The sequence below is a fragment of the Cavia porcellus genome, unplaced genomic scaffold (assembly GCF_034190915.1).
Source record: "Cavia porcellus strain 051 isolate PalLab524CR breed Dunkin Hartley unplaced genomic scaffold, mCavPor4.1 scaffold_33, whole genome shotgun sequence".
Lineage (NCBI taxonomy): Eukaryota > Metazoa > Chordata > Mammalia > Rodentia > Caviidae > Cavia > Cavia porcellus.
In genome coordinates this window covers 21,239,542-21,262,283 of record NW_026947516.1, presented here as the reverse complement: position 1 = coordinate 21,262,283, position 22,742 = coordinate 21,239,542, and the positions used below count along the sequence as shown (strand labels likewise).

General features: G+C 42.6%; 1 protein-coding gene across 9 annotated transcripts in view; it reads left to right on the top strand.

The window, feature by feature from the left end:
- Sh3kbp1 (SH3 domain containing kinase binding protein 1) overlaps window positions 1–22,742 on the top strand; it is a 324,470-nt gene that overhangs the window by 257,561 nt on the left and 44,167 nt on the right. For all 9 annotated transcript variants that reach the window (XM_023563617.2, XM_003466417.5, XM_023563616.2 and 6 more), the window contains 3 exons: window positions 5,581–5,632; window positions 9,186–9,266; window positions 12,152–12,311. In XM_023563617.2, the coding sequence (XP_023419385.1) occupies window positions 5,581–5,632; window positions 9,186–9,266; window positions 12,152–12,311 (293 nt within the window). The remainder of the gene's footprint in view (window positions 1–5,580; window positions 5,633–9,185; window positions 9,267–12,151; window positions 12,312–22,742) is intronic.

The following is a 22,742-nucleotide window of genomic DNA, read 5'->3' as shown; positions in this document are numbered from 1 at the left end:
TGTGTGTTTCCAGTAAACCTAAGAAAAATAATTTACCTATAACATTGTCTATTCTATGCATTTATATTTTCTGAGTGATCTCACATGCAGAAGGGTAGAGCTTGCCAGGGTGTTAATGTTGCCTAGCTGTGGCCTACTGACACAGGCCTAGGCCACCCAAGTGGTGTTTCTTCTCTCTCCCTGGTGGTACTTTCAGCTTGTATTCTCCCAGTTGAGCATCTCATTCAGTACACTATTGACTGTGATGTTTTTTTCAAAACCATCACTCAATCTGAACTACAGTCTCTTTGAAGGGAGGGCCTATATCCCAAGCTTCTTCATGAGGCCCAATAGCATGCATGTTCATAGTTGGCAGTTAGGAACCCCTTGGCTTTTGGTCCTGTGGTGCGAAGGTGTACCTGCTCTTCCTTCTTCCTTCTTCCCTTCTTCTCCTGTTTGCTTCTGCTAGTATAAAGAAGAGAAAGGGTAGAGGTAGAGGTGGGGGAAGCTATGCTCCTGCCAAATACCTCTCCCCATACAAAAGGGGCCCCAAGTCCTTCCATCTTGACATGAAGTCTGGGCTTATAAACGAGGCACCATTTCCATAGTAGCATGAAGGAGTGAGTCAAGGAGGTGAACTGAACGAGCAATTTTGAGAGAAGCTAAATGTCAAAGGCTGGCTGACCACCCAGCAGGCCTTCAGTTTGGATGGGACCACATAGAACGGAGACTGTGGATGTAGAACACTAGGTTAGAGATTGAGGTTGAGGAAAAATTAGAGAGCAACCTTCCCGAGAGCAAGGGTATACAGTGCTTCCTGGGGATCTTCTCTGCCAGTGCCAAGGCAGGTGTTGCTGGAACTCCAGAACAAGCAGTGGAGCAGTTATAAGGGACATTCTGGTCAGGAACTATTCATCTGTGTATCCTCTCCAGCCAACAGAGGCTTTAGCTGGACATGGAGGGGGTTCCCAAGATCCAGGGTTGCCCAAAATCAAGCTGAGATTTGCTTCTGGAACTTTTAACTATACTCCCCACAAAGGCCCCTTACATGCACACAGCTTGAATATGGTTTGTCCCCATTCAAACCCGTTTAGGGACTTGATCCTCAATAGCAGTGTTGAGAGAGGGTAGGACATTTAAGAGATAGTTAGGTCATGGTACACCACCGTCAAGAATGAATTAATGCATTTCTGGAGAGACCAGATTAGTTCTCTTGGTACTAAATTAATTCTCACAAGGGCAGGTTGTAAAACAAGCCTGGTACCTTTCTTTGGTGTCTCTTGCATACGTGCTTCTTCTTCCTGTGCTTGCATCCTTCTCTGATTTCTGCTATGAGTTGAAAAAGCCTGAAGCCCTCACCAGAAGCACAGATGCTGGCACTTGTGCACCCAGATTTCCAGAACCATGAGCCAAAATAAACCTCTTTTCTTTGTAATATACTCAGTCCTCAGTTACTCTAATAGAAAAATAAACTAAACAACTCAAAGTATACCCAGCCACCAGGGTATACTCCTTTGGGGCACAGAACTCTAAAGGCAAACTGGCTCAAAAGGTCAAGTGGTGGATCAGAATTCTTGCTAGTGAGAGCAGTTTAAAAGCCAGTGGATGAGGTTTTTTTTTTTTTTTTTTTTTTTTTAACTTAGGACTATCCAATCTTGCCAAACACAGAGCAAAGTCAGTTTTGAAATCCTTTACCAGGAAGCAAAGTTTGCCTTCCTGCCATCCTCGCACTGGAGCATTCAGATCTATTTCCTTCCTGGTGGTATAGCAGTACAAATGAAATCAAGTTTATCTGTCCTTTGCAGAATGATACAACATCTCTATCCAGGCTGACCGCTTCATACACAGGTACATATAGACCCACATCACTTAGGCCTATGTGTCTGTATACATGATTACCCAGAATTTCCCAGAAATCAGAACATGTCGGCTTATTGGTTTTGTTATTGATATTTTGGTGATAGCTCTTTTTAAATGAATCTCCACACTCTGAACATTTTGAAGCATGAGTCTTAGGTTCCCTCTAGCTACCAACTAGCTGTTGTCACAGCCCCTCTGAGCCTCAGTTTTCTCAGCTATAAAGAGGACTTCTTGATCACTTGTGTTTCTAACATCTACTGCTTTTTTTTTAAAAAGCACTTACTGAAAACTGAGCAGGCAGAAACACCTGAGTTTGGAGCTGAGTGTTTTGCCTTCACAATGGAAAGAGAGATAAAATGTATAGAGCAAATGCCTCCAAACATTTAGATCTTTAGCATCTTACCTGAGTTGAAAGGATGTTTCTTTCTGTGTATCTATAGCAGCTAGTTAATATTACATGACTGTCAAACTCTACAGAGGATACCTTGACCTACTACTTACCTGGAAGTAGTTCCATCTCCTTGACCTAGCCACAGTTGGATATTTTGAGGAAAATCAGCACCATGATCTGCTCATGTCTTTTTCTTTGAGAATCATGAACTCCTGTGATGTGGTTTTTAATTTTAATTACTTGGTACATGTTAAATATACAAAATGATCACTTCCATCATAGGGACTTTGTACCTGAGAATTTTTTGTCACAATTCATTAGAGGTTTATTCCATCTGCCTTCTCGGTTTTTGTTTTTTTTTTAAATTTTTTTTGTCTTTTTCATTTTTATCGGTACCAGGGATCGAACTCATGACTGCATGCCTTCTCAGTTTTCATGACCCTGTCTTCTAGTTGTACTTTTAAAAAAAAGCAGGTCCGTGTGCAATACTTTATTAATCTCTTAGGGTTGTCTAGTGCTGCGTGGACTGCTGGGCCTGATTTTTATTTAGAATTACCTTAAATGACATCTTAATTTGGTGTTGCATTTTCTCATATGAAGCTGCATGATGGCTGTCAAATTTGATGGAACCAGAGAAAGTGAAATCAGTCAAGGGAAGAAGAAGGTGGAGGAACATCTGTAGACCTCTCTGCTAAAAAGCAAAGGAGGCACCCGGGCAGAGTGATAATCCCACATGGCAGATGCAAGGCAGGATAGCTCACGAACTGCCCCTTCCTTTCAGTAGCTCCCCACTTACCTCCACAATGGCCACGGCTCTGAACACAAGTGCACGCCTCTGCCTCCTCCCTTCGCTGCATTCATACACGTGCCTGCGATAAGCATACTTTTCACACACTGTTTGTGTAACATTTCCTGTCCTCTTTCCCCTCCACCCCTTTATGCCCTCTCTCTCTGCCTTCCCCACCCCTGTACAACCCTGTCATATTCATGTGTCTGCTACGTGCCAAGTCTAACATAACACTAAGGGCTTTTTCCTGAGTAATATTGGAAAATATGATGACTTGTACTTGTCTTTTTTGTTACTGTTTTTACATTTAGGACCATGTGGTTTAAGGCGAGTTCACTGGGCTAATGGTCTATGTTATAGAAGGCTCATGTGATATTGGTTACAGCAAATTATTTCATGCTAGCAAGGGAGAGGGAGACATCCAGGGGCAGGCATTGTTGGGACTTTTCTGACTGGGAAGAATTAGGCCACAGGGTGTTGGCAGTTTCATGAATAAGAAATTACTCTGATCCTGAGGTACAGGAAGGTTAATTGGCAGAGGTTCCGGGATGACTTCATTAGGTAAGCACACATCTGTCCCCAGTCTGATTTATACAAAGACAGAGAAAGAAGGAAGGAGCTGGTAGAGAGCTGGCAGGAGCTGACAAAGGGGATAGAATAGTTGAAGACCCTGAGCCAGAAACACATCCACTCAGTACAAGGCCTGTACAAGGAGAGGAAGCCCTTAGAGCAGCTTGCTTTTATATAATAAAGCTTATTTATTTGTACTCATACAGACAGTACAGAAACGTGTTAAGAAAACACACATACTCATAACCCTACTAATCAGAGATCACCACTTTAGATTTATTTCTTTCTCTCTGTAAATGTTGCAGCATAGTTGAGTTCATACTGTAGCTGCAATTTGATATCCATTTTCTTCTGCCAGCTTTAGCATATTAGTTCCCTGTGCTTTTATGAACTCCTTGTATGTGGTGGTATGGCCACGTGATGGTTTATCTTGTGGATATTCTTTGGTGAGATGAATCCTTCATCCTGAAGATCAAGCATCCATAGGCCTGACTCTCAGCAGCCCCATTACCTCATTTAACAGCTTGATGACCCTGGGAAATGACTTTATCTCTCGAAGCCTCAATTATTTCAATGGCAGAATGAACATGTCACTATCACTACTTATAGAGTTGTCACAAGGATTAAACAAAATAGAACTTACTCCTTCTGTTCGTGAAATCACTTCCTCCCCAGGAGTCCTTGCCTTTTGTAGGTGAGAAGCAATAGCTAGGTGAAATGGCTTGTCTTGTGTCTAGGGCTTGTTCCATGTGAGGGAAAGAGACTTACAGTGATGGTCAGATTTCAGAGCCACACCTCTGTCTCACCATGCTATACTGTTAACTCAGAGTAGCTTGGCAGAATCATCAAACCGTGAAAAGTAGTGAATAACTTAAAAGTTATTGATTCTAGAACCTACGTGCTATGATGCTCCCAAGGAAGTTCCCTGTAGATTTCATATTCTCTGGATTTCACTTAAAATCTTTTCTTCTTATGGCTGCGTGCTGCATTAGACACCAGTGAGTTGGGGCTAACGTTAGACATGTGCCTTTACTGGTCCCTGTGTCACAGTAGTACATTTTCAGAGAGCAGAACTAACTCTGTGGAACTTTATTAAAATCATGGGTGGATGGATGTCCAGAGAGGTTGAAAAGTGTCAGCAGCAACGTGGATCATATGCTCCCGACATCCCCATTTCTGTCTTTTCTTAATGATACTGCCATTGAGATGGTTCTCTCCTTACCTTTGCCTGACCTTTTGCTCTTATTACACTGTCCAAGATGATGCAATGGCTGGATGCTGAGTCACTTGCCAAGTCTAGCAGGCAGCATCTCCCTTCAACAGTAGATCCTGGATAACAAAGAAATGTCTGGTGATTCTGGAAATACTTAAAGGATGAATACCGTTGAATGCTTCTGTCATCTACAGAATAAGACTGTGTGAGAGAAAAACAAATAGCAATTGATTTGCAAAAACCTCCATTCCAGTTTACCATGTATAAGTAGGTACAGCTTGACCACAGGTACCTTGCAAATGGCCTGGCAGCCCTGGTGTAGAAAAGAGCAGGTTTAGAACCTAACCCGGGTGCAGCAAACCCTCAGCTTGCTACATCCACAGTGAATCTTCGCAGCGAATCTCTCCCAGTTGCTTGATTATTCAGCAGATTAAATCTTAATTGCAAATGCGGTTTTAGTGTAGGAGCAGAGTACCATTGTGCTTGCTAGTTTTGGGCCATTTTTGCTGAGCCCGGCTTTTCCAGAAGTCTGTTACAAATTTAGAAAAAAAGAAAATTGTGTTTCGTTTGTTGATCAGAGTTTTGTTTTGCCCACTGAATTTATTTTCGTGTTTGTTTAGAGGTGCTGAAATATGGACGTCCCTAGTGAGAAAACTGCTCAATATTTTTGGAGAGGTTCTCTAAATTGTCCAAACTGTACGTAGAAAATAATGTCTACAGTCCTGTGAGAGGTCAGTTTGCCAGCAGTCTCATGTGGTATAATTATGATTACTTTTTCAGAGACCCAAGAAACCACCACCTCCATCCGCTCCTGTCATCAAACAAGGGGCAGGTAATGTATCTTTTGGTTACATCAAATAAAGTACACTGTCTGTCTTTCTGTTACATAGGTTCAAATTGTCCTTCATAGAGCTCAAGATGCCTGAGTTCAAATGCCACAAATTACCAAATTGGAAAGTTATGACTGGATATCAGCATGCACATTTTAAATACAGATATTCCTCTTTTAACAACCTGTTTAATGGTTGTTCAGACTTACACCCACTACTCAGGCTTAATGACCCATCTTACTTTTTGTACAACTCTGTACATCTTGTTTTTAGAGCCTCAGTGTTCTTTTTTGCACAGTACATCTTGTTTAAACATCACTGTAATTTTTACTGATTGTACTGTATAGTTCAGTAGTATAGTTTTATGCTCTGTTATATAGTACAGTACTACATATAAGAGTTACAGAAATAAAAACAAAAGTCATCAAGTTGGAGTTGCCTTGGAACATTTCTTTGTTCTGAATATTGTAATAGACATACTATATCCAATTCCTCATTTAGAGACGAATTCACTTAAGGACCTAGCCACAGGAACACAATTCAGCTGTTAAATGAGGAATGCCTTCAGGCTGCTGATTTTTCCTAAAGACAAAAGCATCACTTAAAGGGCTGGGAATTTAGCTCAGTGGCACAGGTGCCTGCCTGACAAGCACAAGGTCGTGAGTTTGATCCCCAATACCAAAAAAAAAGTCACTAAAATGTGTCCCTGATTATAGTGCAAAACTCAGGGCTTGCAAAGACAGTAAGCAAAAAGAACTTTTAAGGTAAGCCAGTTTTATTTTTTGAGGTTGTTTTTAATAAACTGCTTTTAAAGAAGAAGTCTTGCTTTGCCTATGTCCTATCAAGGGTTGGTTTAGGGAAGGTTGGTTCCCATGGGCCATAGCATCATTGTGCATGTGGGGAGTTGCTGGCTTTTTAATGTCTGTCCAGTGTGGTTGACCAAAGTTTCGACTCACTTCACTTCCCCTCAATTAAAACACATAAATACTTTTTCCTTCTTGATTCTTTTTTTAATCTTAAAAAGAATCCAATTCACCTTTTCTGTACTGTTCAGGTAATAAAGTTGAAAAATACAGGAGCTGATATTTGACGTTTGGTAACTCATTGCACACTGGGTTCTCATGCATACAGATGATGATTCATACTTCCCAATACATCTCTTCTTTGTAATTGTTATGGTTAATTGTGGGGGGAAAGCCCTCCACTATTAACTCGCTAAGTAGCATTTTTAAAAAGTAACTACTAACACAGATGAGTAGGGGTATTTTTAGTTCTACACAATTATATGTCTATAACATTTAAAGTATGAATACATTTTCAGATTGGTGTGCTCATAAATTTATTAAGGAATTATTTTTTTAAAGTTATATTTGGCCCACCAAGTTGGGGGAAGGAAATCAACCTGACCCCAAATTTCTTTCCTATTCCCTTGGGCATAATTGAAAATTATAGAGATTAAGCCTTGAAATGGGATGTTAATTACGTCTGCTCCGCCTCATCCCTGTTGGTGTTGAGCTGTTTCATTTTGCCACCTAGTGGTCCTGGCCATATAAATATTTTATTTTGCTGAGATTAAAGCAGGCTATTTATGTCTTTTTATCTGAAACCTCTTTCCCCTAGTGGCCTTGGTAACTAGAAACCAAGGAGGTGAACCAAGTATACTAAAGCTCAGGCAACCTAGCATACAATAACTAGTATTGGATCCTTCAAGATAGTGGAATTTTGGGGGCTGGGGATTTAGCTCAGTGGCATAAGCACCTGCCTTGCAAGCAGGCAGTCGTGAGTTCGATCCCTGGTACCGATAAAAAGGAAAAAGACAAAAAAAAAAAAAAAGATAGTGGAATTTTTAATTCTTTCTGTGTGTCCAGGAATAGAACTTCATTTCATTAGAAACCTACCCTATAGCATGTAGGCGAATTGCTATCTTTTAGAAATAACCTTACCTTTTGTAATGTGTCTCTGTGCTGCAAAGCAAGATGACATTTTATCTTCTTAGTCTACTGCTACTACTCATTGATCTTGCTGAGGGATCTTGGGAAATGCTTTGTGATAAGGAGGCAAATACTTGTATATTCCCCATAATCAACTTTCCTTGACCCAAAAAAAGGAAAAAAAATGGCATTGATATAAATCAGATACAGTATTTAATTTGTAGTGAGCCATTAAAAGGATTCAGATGAAATGTATGTTCAGTGGATTTTTTTAAAAAGTTTGTTTGGACTCTGAGGCTATATAATTGATGTTTGATCTTTTTTTTTTGGTACTGCAGATTGAACTCACAAAGCGCTTGCCAGGCAGGCTCTTATGCTGCTGAGCTAAATCCCCAGCCCCTGGCTGTGTAATTGACAATTTTAATGCAGAGCACTCATATTTTGGGGTGGATCTTATGAAGAGTTTGTCAGGCGATCAAACAAGTCTGTGAATGAAGAGAAGTGTTTCTTATTGGTTTGTGCTTAGCTATTTCCAAAGTTCTCTACATGCCAGAGGTCAGTGATACCATCAGACCTCAGGTGAGGAAGAAGTTGCAGTCCACATGGTAAAGATAAAGGCTAAGTGGTGATTTGGAAGAATGTGATACCTGAGTTCAGACGCAAAGAGAAAGGACTTAGGGAGAACCATTGTAACATGTGTGCACATCCCTCAATTTTATATTTCAGGTATTCTGCTACATTATAAATGGCTTCCAATTTAGGAGCATAAATTAGCAGTCCACTTATGTGCACAGATTCTGTAGGTCAGAATGTGAACAGGACTTGGACAAAATGGCTTGTTTCTACTCCAACAAGCCTGGGACCTCAGCTGGAAAGCTGGACCAGCTGAGGCTGGAGGAGCCCTCCTTGAAGGTCACTACTTCAGTTCCATGATGGTTCCCTATGGCAGGGTGCCTGGAAGACTGGTTTCAGCTGGGACTGTAGGCCACAGTGTCCACATGTGACCTACAGAGTGGTTGATATATTACTTGGAGATTTCAGTATTCCAGGAAATGAACTACATGACCTTTGATGACAAGGCCTTGGAAATTACACGCTATTTCTTAGGCCACAAATTGAAGCACTGGCAAACCTACCCAAATTCCAGGCAAAGGGATATGGATCTCATCTTTTAATAGGAGGAGTACTGGACAATTCTAGGCCATATTTTAAAACTATTACAAGATGAAATTCAGGTCCATATGAAATCTCTTATTTATAGAGCATAACATCCAGGAGCCCATTATTTGTATATTTTGATGAATGACTTCCTTTATTTTTACACATTTCCCATCCCCACTCAGTGATATCCTTTGACTATTTTTATGCCTAAGGAAGCAGTTTTAAATATTAGAAAACACCACTGATTTTCTTATGAATTAAGGATGTGTAGGCAAGCAAACAATGACATAGGCTGGAAATGACTTCTGCTTTGTTTCTAAGCAACTCATGTTAGCTGGATAATACCAGCACTGAGCTCAAGGGAGACAGTGTATTGCCTTTGCTATACCTGATAAATATTTAAATCGTGGTATGTCTAATAAATGAAAACATTTTCTGATAACTGTTATACTTTCCCTCTTAGGTACCACAGAGAGAAAACATGAACTTAAAAAGATACCTCCTGAAAGGCCAGAAACACTTCCAAACAGAACAGAAGAGAAAGGTATGAAATCAATTCTTCATTGGCAGTTCTGCAATAAGAGTGAAAGCTATCTGACACAGTGCTAGTGTAGATTACCCACAGAATTTGCATTTTCTTTAGAATATGATGATTATGGGTTTGTTTTGATTACTTATAAGCATCCCATTTCTAAGGAAATAGGAGAGGGTACTGCATAGGGCCAGAGTTTCTCAGTAAATGAAAAACAAGCAGACCAGTCATTTAACACATAGGTGCTCTTCTGTGATGTCCCAGCCACTGCCATTCTGTCTGTACTGTGAAATTGTAGACTCTTAAGTTCCTTAAGGACCCAGAATGTAGCTAATAGCTTTCATTTAGCCTCTCCTCTGTACCTAGTGCCCAGTGTACTTAGCCATCACTATTGATAGATGGACTTGGCTTAGTAAAATTCCCATCCAGACAAATGAAAGTGCTTTTCCTTGATCAGTACTAGGCCCTTTATGGGTTAACAAGGTTGCAGATAGATGTCTTTGCTCAAGAATATTGATGGTTAGGGGAGCAGGGCATGACAATACTGAGAAAAACACCCCAGTGCTAGGAGTCTCATGAAGGTACTCAGGAATGTCATTGGCAGACAAGTGGATGAATCTCACACAATCAGTTTTACAGATGTGTTTGTTTCCCATCATTCTAAGGGTCTCTCCCAAAGAAATCCTCAAGCTATGTAAGGACTTGTTTTATTTGGTACCTAAGATTTGATTGATCACACATTTTTATGAGAAAAGTGCCATGTTGTTATTATGAACAGGAGGCTGAGCAAATTCCATTTTAAAAAGCAGTTATTTTGAAATCACAAGAGAAATGCTGGATTAATGAATATAATTATTTGGAGGTGCTCTTTGGTGGCCTCATGAAATTTTATTGTGAAATTACATATTTCATACCAGCCTGCTGCAAGTTGTACCAACATTGCAAGCTATTAAGAACCTATACCTCTTTCTTTCACTGTGAATTTGAGTTGTAGAATTTCAGTTGTAGAACCGTATTGTGAAGGCTAAGGTTGTGTCACAGATCAATGAAAAAATGGCCACTGAGATTATAGCTGTTTGGTAAAAGCATGTGTTTTGAAATAACCAACCACTATCCCCTGTCCTCACAGAGGACACATAACTAATGTCTTCTTCCTAAACACGCTGTGTGACAAAGGCACTTTTCTACACTGGTCCATGGTGACCAACTTATGGGATGACTCATGAATATCACCTTCCTTGACTGGCCAAGTAGCTACATACTCTTGGTTTTCCCCTCCCATGAGTTTTTTTTTTAAATAGTGAGTAGATAACCCTTCGATCCCAATTTCAACACTATCAGTGCTTGCTCTGTGGCACCATGGGTCAGAGAAGCAGAAGCTCTGGTCAAAAGCAATAGGGAAGACTGGGGATATAGTTCAGCAGCACAGCGCCTGCCTGGCATGTGCGGGGTTGTTCCCTGGTACCAAAAACAAACTAACAAACAAAAGGAATAGGGAAGCCCAGGAATCAGCCCTGCCTTCAGAATTGATGTCACTATCAATTCAACTCCTCCCTCCCTCTCATTTACCCTGTAAGCTGCTGGAAGTCCTATCCTTGTCCTTGTCCTGTTGCTCAGCAGGAAATACCTCTCCTGCTTAGCATTTCACCTGAGCTCTTCGTCTTCCAGCCCCCATGTGCCAGAAAATGAGTTCCCAGCATTCCTGGTGGGAGCCTGTTTCTCCACAGATGTTTTGCAAGGTTGAGCATAATGATACTTGTACAGTATTTGGTGAAATTCTGAAGATTTTGCCTATTGATCTGGGCACCCAAGCAATGTGAGCCTGTATGTATGAGTAAAAATTGTTCTCACTACCATCTCACAAGTCAACACAACGGCCTAGCTGTGCTCTGGTGTGCAACTCTCTAAAGCTCATCTTTAAGAATTCTATAGGTGTATGCTGTTCATACCAACTATGGGGCAAGGCTAGTTGGGAACAGAAAACTTGAAATAGTAACTTAATACTGTCCAGTTTGGCCACCAAATCTGGTTTCAACTGCATCCTAATAACTGACTTCATAAAACTTTGGAAACCACCTACCTGTGTCTTCTAAGTTCAAACTGCCCAGAGAATCAAGAATGAATTGTTTCCTGAAAGCTGACCCCTTTTGTTGACTCATGACACTTTTCAGAGGCTAACCCAAGAAGAGTCATACCTGTTCCCTCCTCATACCCAAAGGCAGGTCTTTTGGGCCATTTATCAAACTTATCAGGGCTGGGGATGTAGCTCTGGCACAGCGCTTGCCTTGCAAGCACAAGGCCCTGAGTTTGATTCCCAGTACCGAAAAAGAAAACAGTAAAAAAAAAAAAAATCCAAACTTATGAGCTATCTACTAAGCATCAGCCTTGCACCAGTATTATACCAGGTCCTAAGAAGATGAGCAGAACTTGGGCCCTGCCCTCAGAGGCCAGCAACCTATAGCTGTGCCAAGCATGCAAACATGCATAAAATGTCTGAGCGAGTCCTGTTTGTAAAGGACTTCCTCAGGTGAGGAAGGAAGAAATCTACTACTGAAGGTGGGTTCAACTGTTGAGATGGAAACATGATGGTGACTTGTTTTAGCCAGACATTGAAGGGTGAGTAGGAGCTGGCTCAGGGTGGACAGAGGTGGAAAGGGAACTCCAAGTAGAGGGGCCCACATGAGCAAAAGCATGGAAAAACAGGCATAGGGGGCTGCGGCTTTGTGGGGCCTTTTGAACTTGAGAAAGAATAAGTGATGCTATTTGCTGTCACCTTTGCCTTTAGAAATGGCATTAACAATTTCTCTAAAGCAGGAAATAAGCCATCTGCATGTGTGTATTGTCACTTATACTAATCTGTCTGTTTTCTCTATGCTTTGATAAACAATAACTTAAAGAAAGACCAGAAAGAGAGCCAAAACTGGATTTACAGAAGCCCTCTGTTCCTGCCATTCCACCAAAAAAGCCTCGGCCACCTAAGACCAATTCTCTCAACCGACCCGGCGCACTGCCCCCAAGAAGGCCGGAGCGACCAGTGGGCCCACTGACACATACCAGGTACTGGTGTAATCTTGCCAAGGGGGCCGGCATGAACTGGAGGAAAGGGGTATGAATGCTGCAGACCTCAAGAAGGAGCAAAAGGGGAAATCAAGACTCTCTAAAGATGCCAGCCACTCTGTCCAGGGCAGAAATGGCACAAGGCTGGAGATGCAGTGCAAGTTTCAGGATTAGCATTGAGGATTGAATACCCAGCACCTAGATCATGCTCACACACAGGGTCCCTTTAGAACTCAGCCTATTATGGAAACCATGAGCTGGCTCAGCAAAGATTTTTCTAGTGCACATGTCTCTAAGCTCTAAGATCCTCAAAGGCCTAGGGATGTGCCTTATTCATGTACATGTTTGAGATGTAGCAAGCAAAACAAAAATTTCTTCACTGGCTGACTGGATACATTATTAGTAATATGAAACCAGAACTGGATAGTGCGTATTCTAGATACACACTGAGATACCTACTCCAGAGCAAGGAACTATTAAATTCTCTTCATTAGTTCATTGCCAGAACTTCCTGCTGTTGCATATGTGTATTATAAGTGTTGGTGGAGTACACCAGAGCAAGTCAGTGACCCGGAATTGTCATGTGTACCTGTCAGCACACTGTATTTTTGTTCTAATAAGCTGAGTTTGCATGCTGAGAGTTGTGTAGGGCTTCTGAGCTCTTGCGTTCTAGTCAGACAGGCCTCTGGACTTGAATCTCATCGTACCTCACAAGAAGAGTGTGAAGCTTGGCAAGTGGCTCCTCTCACCTTACGTTCTCTATTCGTAATTTTTTATTAGCATGTTTTTGTAGTACAGAATAGATACATTCACCATGGGGAATTTGTACGTATACAAATCATATCTTGAAATGTGCCTAAATATTTCCCATATATATAACCACATACCTATACTTGTCAGTTGTCATTTTTACTGTTGCCTGTTGAATTATAGCAAGACAAGAAGAGCTGATCTACTTAAACTTTTTAAAAAATTGAGTAAAATACACATAACACAATTCCCCACCTTAACCATTTTAAATACACTGTGTAGTGGTATTAAATGCATTCACATTGCTGTGAAGCCATTTCCAAAACTCTCTTTCACCTTGTAAAACTGTAATTCTATACCTGTTAAATAACAACTACCATTCTCCACTTCCTCATGTCACGGGCAGCCACCTTGTACCTTCTGTCCCTGAATATGAATAGTCTATGCACCTCATATAAGGTGTGTCAGGATTTATCTTTTTATGACAGCTTATTTCACTAGCATGATGTCTTCAGTGTTCATCTGTGTTGTAATAAGGCTCATTTACTTTCAGTAACAATGGCAACAAACTATCCCCCTGGACACACACACACACACACACACACACACACACACACACACACATATCCTCTGCTGCCAAAATACAGAGGGCAGGTCATGATGTAGATGGTTGAGAGATGCCAGAATTTCAAGCAGCAGTATTGATGCACACATGCCTGGCAGGGGATGGGGTAGGGGTTACTGCACAGCTTAGCAGAGACCTAAGATCATCTCAGGAGCATATGAACCCATTTGAGTAGCATGGCTTTGCCTATGTCACTCTATAGGTATCTACAAAAATCCAGTTCAACCACTACCTGCAAACAGTGGCTCTTGGGAGAAGTGAGTAGGATGTTGGCCCTCTGTGTCACACCCCCTTGTATAACTGATAGTACAAGGCTTTGTACATGCATGCAGTGAGGCCACTTGACAGCCCCAATGACTTGAGCAAGGGCCACATCACTGGTGTAGTCGGACCAGAAGCTAGCACATCAGAAGAAAATGATTTTCTACACCTGAATGATTCTGAAAAGAATATGAGCTATGCAAACAGAGAAGCTATGGAGCAGCAAATATTGTACATCACTTTAGAGCTGGTAAGAATAGTGGCAAGACTATGTACTGTCAAATTCGATTACTCTTCAGTGAACTCATTAGCAATTTCCACAGTACTCCTTCTTCTCTTTTTAATGATCTGATTTGAAAGAGAAGTGGAATTCTGATTACTTCTTTGCCTTCTAGAGTTACTCTCAGAACTGGTTATGGGACAGATGCAGTTTTGTAGGCCAAGAGAAACCTGTCATCCTGGCCAGATTTGTGGGCTGTAGAGGTCTCATTTCCCTCCTATCTCTGCCTTGCTTTTTGGAGCTTCCAGTTCTCCTAACAGCTGATTGTCACTCAGGATTATGGGCCACTGAGGAAGATGCACTAGAGTGTTTTATACAGAAGCCCGTGGGAAATGTAACTTCTTAACATTGTGAGTGTCATCTGAGCAGCCTGGGAGAGGGTATCCAGTCTTCATGAAGCTACCCAACCGCCAGCACAAAAGTTTACAGAGGGGAAGGAGGAGGGAGGAAAGGTCTGGGGTCACTGCTCAACCAGCTGGAGGGTGAGCAAGGTTTGCTCTGATTCAGTGGTTCTGAGACTTGAGCATCTCTCATAATCACCTGGAGACCTATTCAACACAAGTTGCTGGGCCCCACACCCATAGTTGCTGACTCAGTAAGTCTTGGCAGGGCCTGGGAATTTGTGTTTCTATCAAGCTCTCCAGTGCTGGTGGTGGTGGTATCCACACTGAAAGAATGACAGTTCTGGATTCTTCACATGGGTAACAGTGCTCTCACATTCTTCCCTGACTGCCTCTGAGGCACTTGCTTACACTTCCTGACTTCTGCACCCAGTCAGCACACCCTCCTCTGGAAGACTTTTCCTTATCATTCACAATTGCTCTCTCCAATGCCTGACACCCCATGTTTAGCCTAGTGCCAGACCCTAAGCTGTACCACTTGGGATACATACACCCCCGGACTCCTTAACCAGATTTAAAGCGGATCAAGAGTATGTTTTGTCATCTCCACATGCCTTATGATGGTGAGCATATGGTAGTGGTTCATTTAACAAACACTTGTTGGATGCCATGGTTCCTTAAAGGTGGAGGGGGGAGTGCCACTTGTTATATTCCATTTTGTCTCTGTCTTCCTTCCAAGCCCTTGTACAAGCTCTTTAGCATGCATGCTTACATTCTAAGTAGCCTAACGTGCAATGGATTTAGCAGAAAAGAAAAAATCTAAAGCTCAAAGAAAGGCTGATTGTCTGTCAGTACTTTATTCACTTTTTTGCTGAACAGTTACATTGGCAACCAATGTGCAGATTGGTTTATAAACTTGTCTTATTCTGCCAGATTAGTTAAGATAGGAATGTTCACTTAATTTAGGCAGTTTTGTGTCAGTGCTTCTCTGGAGAAAGGATACAGTGTTCTGTGTGAACTCACAACTTCATCAGGATTTACATGACTAGATGGGTGGATGGACAGATAGATGGTTGAACAAAAGGACACAAGGTCAGCATTGGCATCTTCTGTTCAAGAACTAGGCATCAAAGCTCTAGATACTGCGTTTGGGCTCACACTCTTCTCACCAGCAATGTGGTGCCTTCGTAAGAGACTGATCTCTTTCTTTTTTAATAGGAGCTTGCATCTCTGAGAAGAAATGAATATCTGAGTTTAGGAAGAGCATAGCCCTTTTTAGATATATTGTCTTAACAAAAATGTGCTGAGGGCCTGCTGTGTGCCAGGCTGTGTTCAGAATCTTGGGATGAGGCTCAGGTTGTCCAATTCAGTTCTCAGGAATTTTATCTAGAAAGAGTAGAGGGACCCCAGCAAGCAATTTGTGTCTAGTCTGACCAAGTACAGACACATCGACCACTTTACAGTTACTGCTTTCTTCCTTAGGTGTTAACTTCCTTGACCACTGCTAAAAATACTCCACCGGGGGCTGGGGATTTAGCTCAGCAGCATAAGCGCCTGCCTTGCAAGCAGGCAGTCATGAGTTCAATCCCTGGTACCAGTAAAAATGAAAAAGACAAAAAAAAAAAAGAATATTCCTCCAATTTCTAGAAAATATTTGAATACAAAATTTTTAACAGGAATAAAATACTTTTTAAAAAGTTAATACCAAGGTTGATTTTAAAATTCAATAACAATAGAAGATTCTGCTAGAACCAGTGATAAACTTTTAGAGAGTGAGTGTCCAAACTGCAACTCAAAAACCTATTTATTTATCACAAAGTGCCAACACTGCCCCTATCTGTACTGTTAACTGATGCTTGGCTGCTGGACGATGCTGGGGCATCTTGGCTTGCATGCCAGCAGAGCCCAGCATGCCTGCTGTGGCATATATGCCATAGGTTCGCCACCACTCCAGTAAGCCATAAGTGGCTCCTTTGTTATAATTTGAGCCTTAGAAATGTCTCAGTTACTACTTCACATAAGAGCAGGGTCTGCTCACCTTATCTCACCTATCACGTAACTAAGGTGCTCGAGGGGCAAAGAGTATTCTGTCTAGCTCTGTTTTTACATTGAGAAAATGGAGGCTCAAAAATATAAAGCCTACTCACCTGTTCTGGTATTCTGAAATAAGTATATTTCAGTTAGCTGCCCAGGGCTAAATCTTTTTGTACAGGTGCACACATGTGCACAACCTGCTTAATTGTATGTATTATTGACAGTGGGTTCAGAGATCTGTGAGAAGAGATTCTGAAAATTGGGGAAAAGGTCAAAAAGGAAAACCAGTAGAAAGGAGCATGTTGACATCAGTTGTCATAATTGCTGCAGTGAGAGGTGGCGAGCCAGAAACGTGAGAGGCAGAGCAGGCAAGTGCCTTCAAAAGAAAATAAACCCAATAGGGAACGAGATAGGAAAAGGCTAGCTAGGCCAGATCAGACAGGGGGCTTAGCCCATGTCGTAATCATTTTGCGTTTTCTTCCTGAAGAGTGGAGAAGCGGGAGCAGGACCCTTGCCCAGAGTTGGGAAGGAATAGTGCTTATCATTCTCTGCAGGCTCACATGCTCTTCCTGGAGGTGACAGGTGACCAGGAGGAGCTGGTGTCTGCCATGTGATAGACAGGGGACCCAGCATAGAGATGAAGGAAGTACAGTTGGAAGCCATAAGGAGAAAAGCGAACAAGGTTGGAGTGGGTCAAGTTGCTGGCCAGAAGCAAGTCCAGAAGCTGATGGGCAGAAGGGGAGAATGGTGCTTACAGCCTCAGAGGTGGAGTGTCCTGAAGATGAACCTACCCACAGTGAGGGCCATAGATGTGGGCAACTTTAGGTGAGTGATACAGGTTAAAGGCTGAAGGGACTGGGGAAGGAAGGGTCAGCATTGGGGATGGTCACCCATGTGGCTGTCATAGATAGACTCAGGATGGTAGTGACAGCTGAAGAGAGAGAAAGCCACTATTCTTCAAGCTGGAGTGTCCTTTAGATGCATGTCAGTATGTTTTTTGAGTTAATGGCAGTTCCTGGTGGAAGTGAGTTTAACGGTATGGTAGCAGGTAGAGGTGTGCACCATAAAGGAGAAAGAGAGTTCAGGAGCTGCGCTTACAGTTACCACTTAAGTGGCTCAGAGTGTCAGGGGTGGATATAGGCCAATGAGGAGGTCCTGGATGTGGCGGGGTTGGTTACCAGGCTCAAACTCCCATAGGACATTGTGCATTTACTTTGAATATGGAAGCATTGCCAGAGAAGTAATCCTAGAAGAGGAGTAGTTGAGTGGTGACCTTGAAGATGTGAGGCCTAGCTACCGGTGCTACCTGGAGATGACCTACTGCTTAAAATGTTTTTTTTGGGGGGGGGGGGGTCCATGTACCTTTCCTATGAGGGCTAGAAGTTACGTTGAGAGAACTGGAGCACTGACCGGGCTGAGTAGTGGAGTTGCAGTCTGTCCCCCTATTTCTAGTGATGCTGGAGCCCTGGGTTTTAAAGAAACATAGGAACATGTGACTGATGAAGTCGCTGGCATTTTTGCTTGAGGCAAAGAGTAAGTAAACGTTTACATGAGAAACATAACTAAGTGCTTAGAGAAGAACAGATGCCTGTCTTGAGACCAACTTACCAATATGAAGTTAATTTTTTTCTTTAGATTGACCAAGGCATCTTGGCTGCTTATACAGGTGAGATTATAATTTAGCAGGAGATAAGCTTCCAAGCATGGACCATGCTAAGATGTATAGCCCCCATGTCCACCAAAAGAAAGCATTTAAAAAGACTCATTTTTCTTCTTAGGTATAAACTAACCAGTCAATCCCTGGAAGAGGGATTGACCTCCTCAATCACTGGAAGAGAAAACCAGTGATTGAGTCCATGCAGATGTTCCCTGAATTGGCGAATGAAATGTCTGCTTGGGTGTGTAGGCTATCATTTTGAGTTTGGATTTTTCAGGTGCTCTGCATTTCTTTCCAGAGATGCCTAGTGATGCCTATGTGATTTTTGGAGTGTTTCCCTTCTTTTCTAAAGTCAGAATGAAGACATATCTTTGGAGAGTTCAGCTAGAAATTACAGAGGTGGGGATCATTGGTTTGCACGGTAGTTAAAAACATGGAATGGATGTGATCACTCAGATTATGGGGAAGAGGAGGAGGAAAGAGGGGAGAAAACTACAGGGAGAATTACCATTTATAGGCTAGAGGGAGACCTGGAAGCCATTCAAAAGGACAAGAGGAGAGTGATGTCATGGCAACCAGAAGAAGGGAGTGTGGAACAATGACACAACAGAGGTTCTCATGCCCAGGTGTGCATCAGAGTCACCTGTGGCAGGGGAGTTGAGAGAATGGATAGGTACCCAGAACATGTAAACTTATGAGAAATTAGCTGTGGAAAAACCATTGGAGAATGCGTGCTAGTGGTGAGAGGTGGTCTCTCTTGGATGTGTGTGTGTGTGTGTGTGTGTGTGTGTGTGTGTGTGTGTGTGTGTGTGTGTGTGTGTGTCTGTGTGAGTGAGATAATGGTTTCAGGTATTCTTTGAAGGCCCCTTCTAGGTAGTAGTAAACTAGTGATCAGGTCACATGCAGTTACTGCCTACCTGCTGCTTGCTTGGGCTTTGGAGCTAGACACACCAGGGTGGAGACTTTAACCCTCTTCTCACATACCCTTTGACCTCAGGCAAGGTGCATGCCACCCAGAGTCTCAGTTTCCTGCTCTACAAAATGGCATGGTGAGGTTACCTGGCTCAGGTGTGGAGAGTTTAAACAAATTACAACAGTTAGAGCCCCTAGCTCATGGCCTCACTACTTGAGAGATCTCACCATATTCACGTGTGTCTTTTTTCCTCCCTTGAAGGAGCTCAGTGGGTGACTTGGAAGGGGGCTTCCCATGCAGCGAACAGGTCATGCTCCAGAGCCCAGAGCAAGTAGAAATGTGGACATCCTCAGAGAGCAGCACATCAGGAGGTCTCCTACGGGTGGAAGTATGAGCACCCTCCCTTAGAAACAGTAGTGAATTAGGACTCAGAAGGTAGGAACTGAGGGAGAGGTGTTGATACATGGAGCACAGGAATCTCTGAAGGTATAGGGAGAAGCACATTGTTGAATTGTAAGGATGTCTGAATGACTTGCTGACCTTATTTCATGTATAATCTTTTGTCTTCTACCCACACAAAGAATGAATTTTATTTGCTGCAGCAAGAACCAACAGTAGTGGTGGGGTTTAGTCCTGACTGAGTCATGTTCATTTTCCTGCCACCACTGGACAGAATTAGGCCATGAAACCCTAGAAGCATTAACACCTTACACATGCATAGTGCTGTTTTATTTCTGTTACGCTTTTACACACGGGCCATCTCTTTAAATATTGTACCTCCAAGTGGCACCACACATTCTGTTCTCAGAGTTGCATGATGATGAGTTTTGTCTCCTTCAAACACTGCTCAGGGGTTGGGATCAGCATCTTTAACCCCTGTGTGCCTCTTTGAAATACCAATCTGGAAGACTGCAGATGAGGTCTGGAGATAGTGTCATCCTTTTGCCTTAGGAAGTTTCTGGGCTTATCATGCCCAGGATAGGCTCTGGAGGGAGGCCTGCTTCTAGGTGTACGTATAGTCTACACAAAGATCAAAAATCTAGACTGGAATTGAGCGAGCACTGTGTCATCACCTTCCAGCATGCCTTGATGGTCTATAAATAGCAGAGCTTGTTTGTGCTTATCTGGACAAGGACACGCAATGCAAGAGGAAAGCTGCCAGGCAAACCATTCTGCTTCTCGAGTCCCTGCCCCTGCTTACATTGTGCCTCACTTAAGTGGGACCACATTTGCAATCCAAAACATTTGAGGTACTTTTGGCCACCAGATGGGTATGTAGGGACTTCTCAGATCTCAGTAGGGCCTTTAGATTTCTATTTCTGGGAAAGGGAAAGGTGTAAAGATCTAACAACCTCGAGGGCAGTCACTTGCCTCCAGAGCAGAACGCCTCTGAAGGACTGGCTGCATATCTGCTGTCTTTATAAATGGGCTGAGCCCTCTTGTAGTTGTTTGTTAGAGAGAAAAAAAATCTCTTAGAACCTAAAACCTGCAAGTGGATGTTTGTTTTTATTATTGCTCGCTCAACTGTGGTGGGAAAAGATTGGACTAGGCATCAAGAATCTTCCATCTGGTTCCAGCTCTGCCACCAATCAGCGGTATGGCTTTGGGCACCTCCTTCCCACCCATGGGCACAGAACCCTTGCCTATAACAAGGTCAGGGCTTGACCCAGCTTTTGTAGTCAGAGCTAAGGTCTGAGGTATTGGAGTGGGTGTCCAGGGAGAGCAGGGAGGTGGACTTACTTGCGTGGTTCCTGCAGCTTAGGTACGTCCCTAGACTGAGACCTCAGAGGTGAGGTGATGAGGTACAGTGGTTCCTTTTTTGTCCTTGTCATGCCCTCGGAAGTTTCTGTGTGTAATCCAATGGAAAAATTATTGGAATTCTAGCAAGTTAATTCCAATCTACCACTTCCAGTGCAATCTATAGAGAGAATAAGGACACTAAGACATATTCGTAATTATGGGAGGAGAGAAGGAGTCATGAGTCCGGTCCGGATGAAGGTTTACCAGAACAAAGACCTTGACCCAGGGCCTAACCCAGATTTTATTAACTCATGAAGAAGAGAGTGGCTAGAGGATGAGTGACTGGGAAAATGGCAGGAATTATGTGAGTACTGTGAACTAGGCTAGCTAGAAGGCCAGAAAGCATCTCTGCAAAATGCAGAGAGGATATGCAGAAAGACCAGTCTGTGTAACACAATTGAGGTAGCATTTAACATTTAGGTGGCTGATGCTTCAGCTTCTGATGTACAAACTTCTGTGCCCTGGGAAACCATAGTCTCTTACTTTGAGGCTCAAACCCAGTTGACACTCCTTGAAGAGGGACTCTGTCTTCTAGCCTTTCACATCAGCACCTCAGCTAGTGCTATTTACATTGCTTAAAGCCAAATGAAGGGAAAAGGACATAGCTTAGCCAGCTCTGTACATATCAGTAGATGGAGATAAGGTTTGGTTTAGCCAAAGTAGAGGTAATTGCTCTTTATTCAAGGAGACTCCTCCAGGTGGTCCTCTGCAATGAGACTTTGTGGTTTTACATTAGAAGGGAGTGCAAAATAAGAATGCTCCATTGGAGAAAGAAAGAAGGCAGAGTTATTCAAGTGGTTTCCTTATGGTCTGATGTTCAATATTTGCCACCATCCATCTGAGGTAACAGCTCCTGGGTAGGATGCGAAGTGGTAAGAAATAGAGAGTGCATAGATCTGCCTCAGTGGTGGTCTGCTCATGAGCAATGGGACTTGTCCATTTCTTTTCCTTTACTTCTCAAATTTCTGCCTTTCCCATAAAATTTTGTAGACAGTAAAAGCCCAACTGTTTGCATGATCGCAGTCTCTCTTTTTGAGGGGGAGGGGCCACCATACAGACTTGGAATCTTGTTCAGTAGGAATTGGCCAGACCACTATTCTCTTATCCCCACTTACCTTCATGGCCTTCTGATTGCTCTTGTTTGTGCTGCTGTGAACTTACTTGTTTGGCTGCTTGCCTTGGATTCCTGTGCACTTCAATACCTTTTTCATGCCACATGTCTTGGCTTAACTGTCCCAACGTGGGCTAAATTGGGCAGTGCTACTGGCTGCATTTATGTTCTCAAAGGATACATACTGTGCATCTTCCACATTCTCATCTCTGTAAGATCCCCTTTTTAGGCCTGAGAAGAACCTAAGTGGGAAGAACAAGCCCCTCTGGATGTATGGTTTTTGCTCATTAGTTATACTTCTTGACTAGGGGAGCAGGTGACTTACCTAATTGGCAGTGGACTGGGGTCGCACAGGCTACCTGGCATTCTAGATGACTCATTGTACCTGTGTCTGGCTTCCCCAGCCTGTAAGACCTGGAGGCTGAATAATAAAATAGCTTTAAGAAGTGTTGAAGAGCTTGGGCTCTACGATCAGACTTAGTGGTTCTAATCTAGACCCTGCCTCTTTATTAGTTTTGTGACCTATTATTAGCAAGTGACTTAACTTCACTGAGCCTTAGTTTCTTTCCCTACATAATGAAAATCAGAGTGTCACAGGTGTCAGTTTCTCAGGAAGCAGAGTCTGAGCCAGCAGCATATGAAAATACAGTATGTCTTAG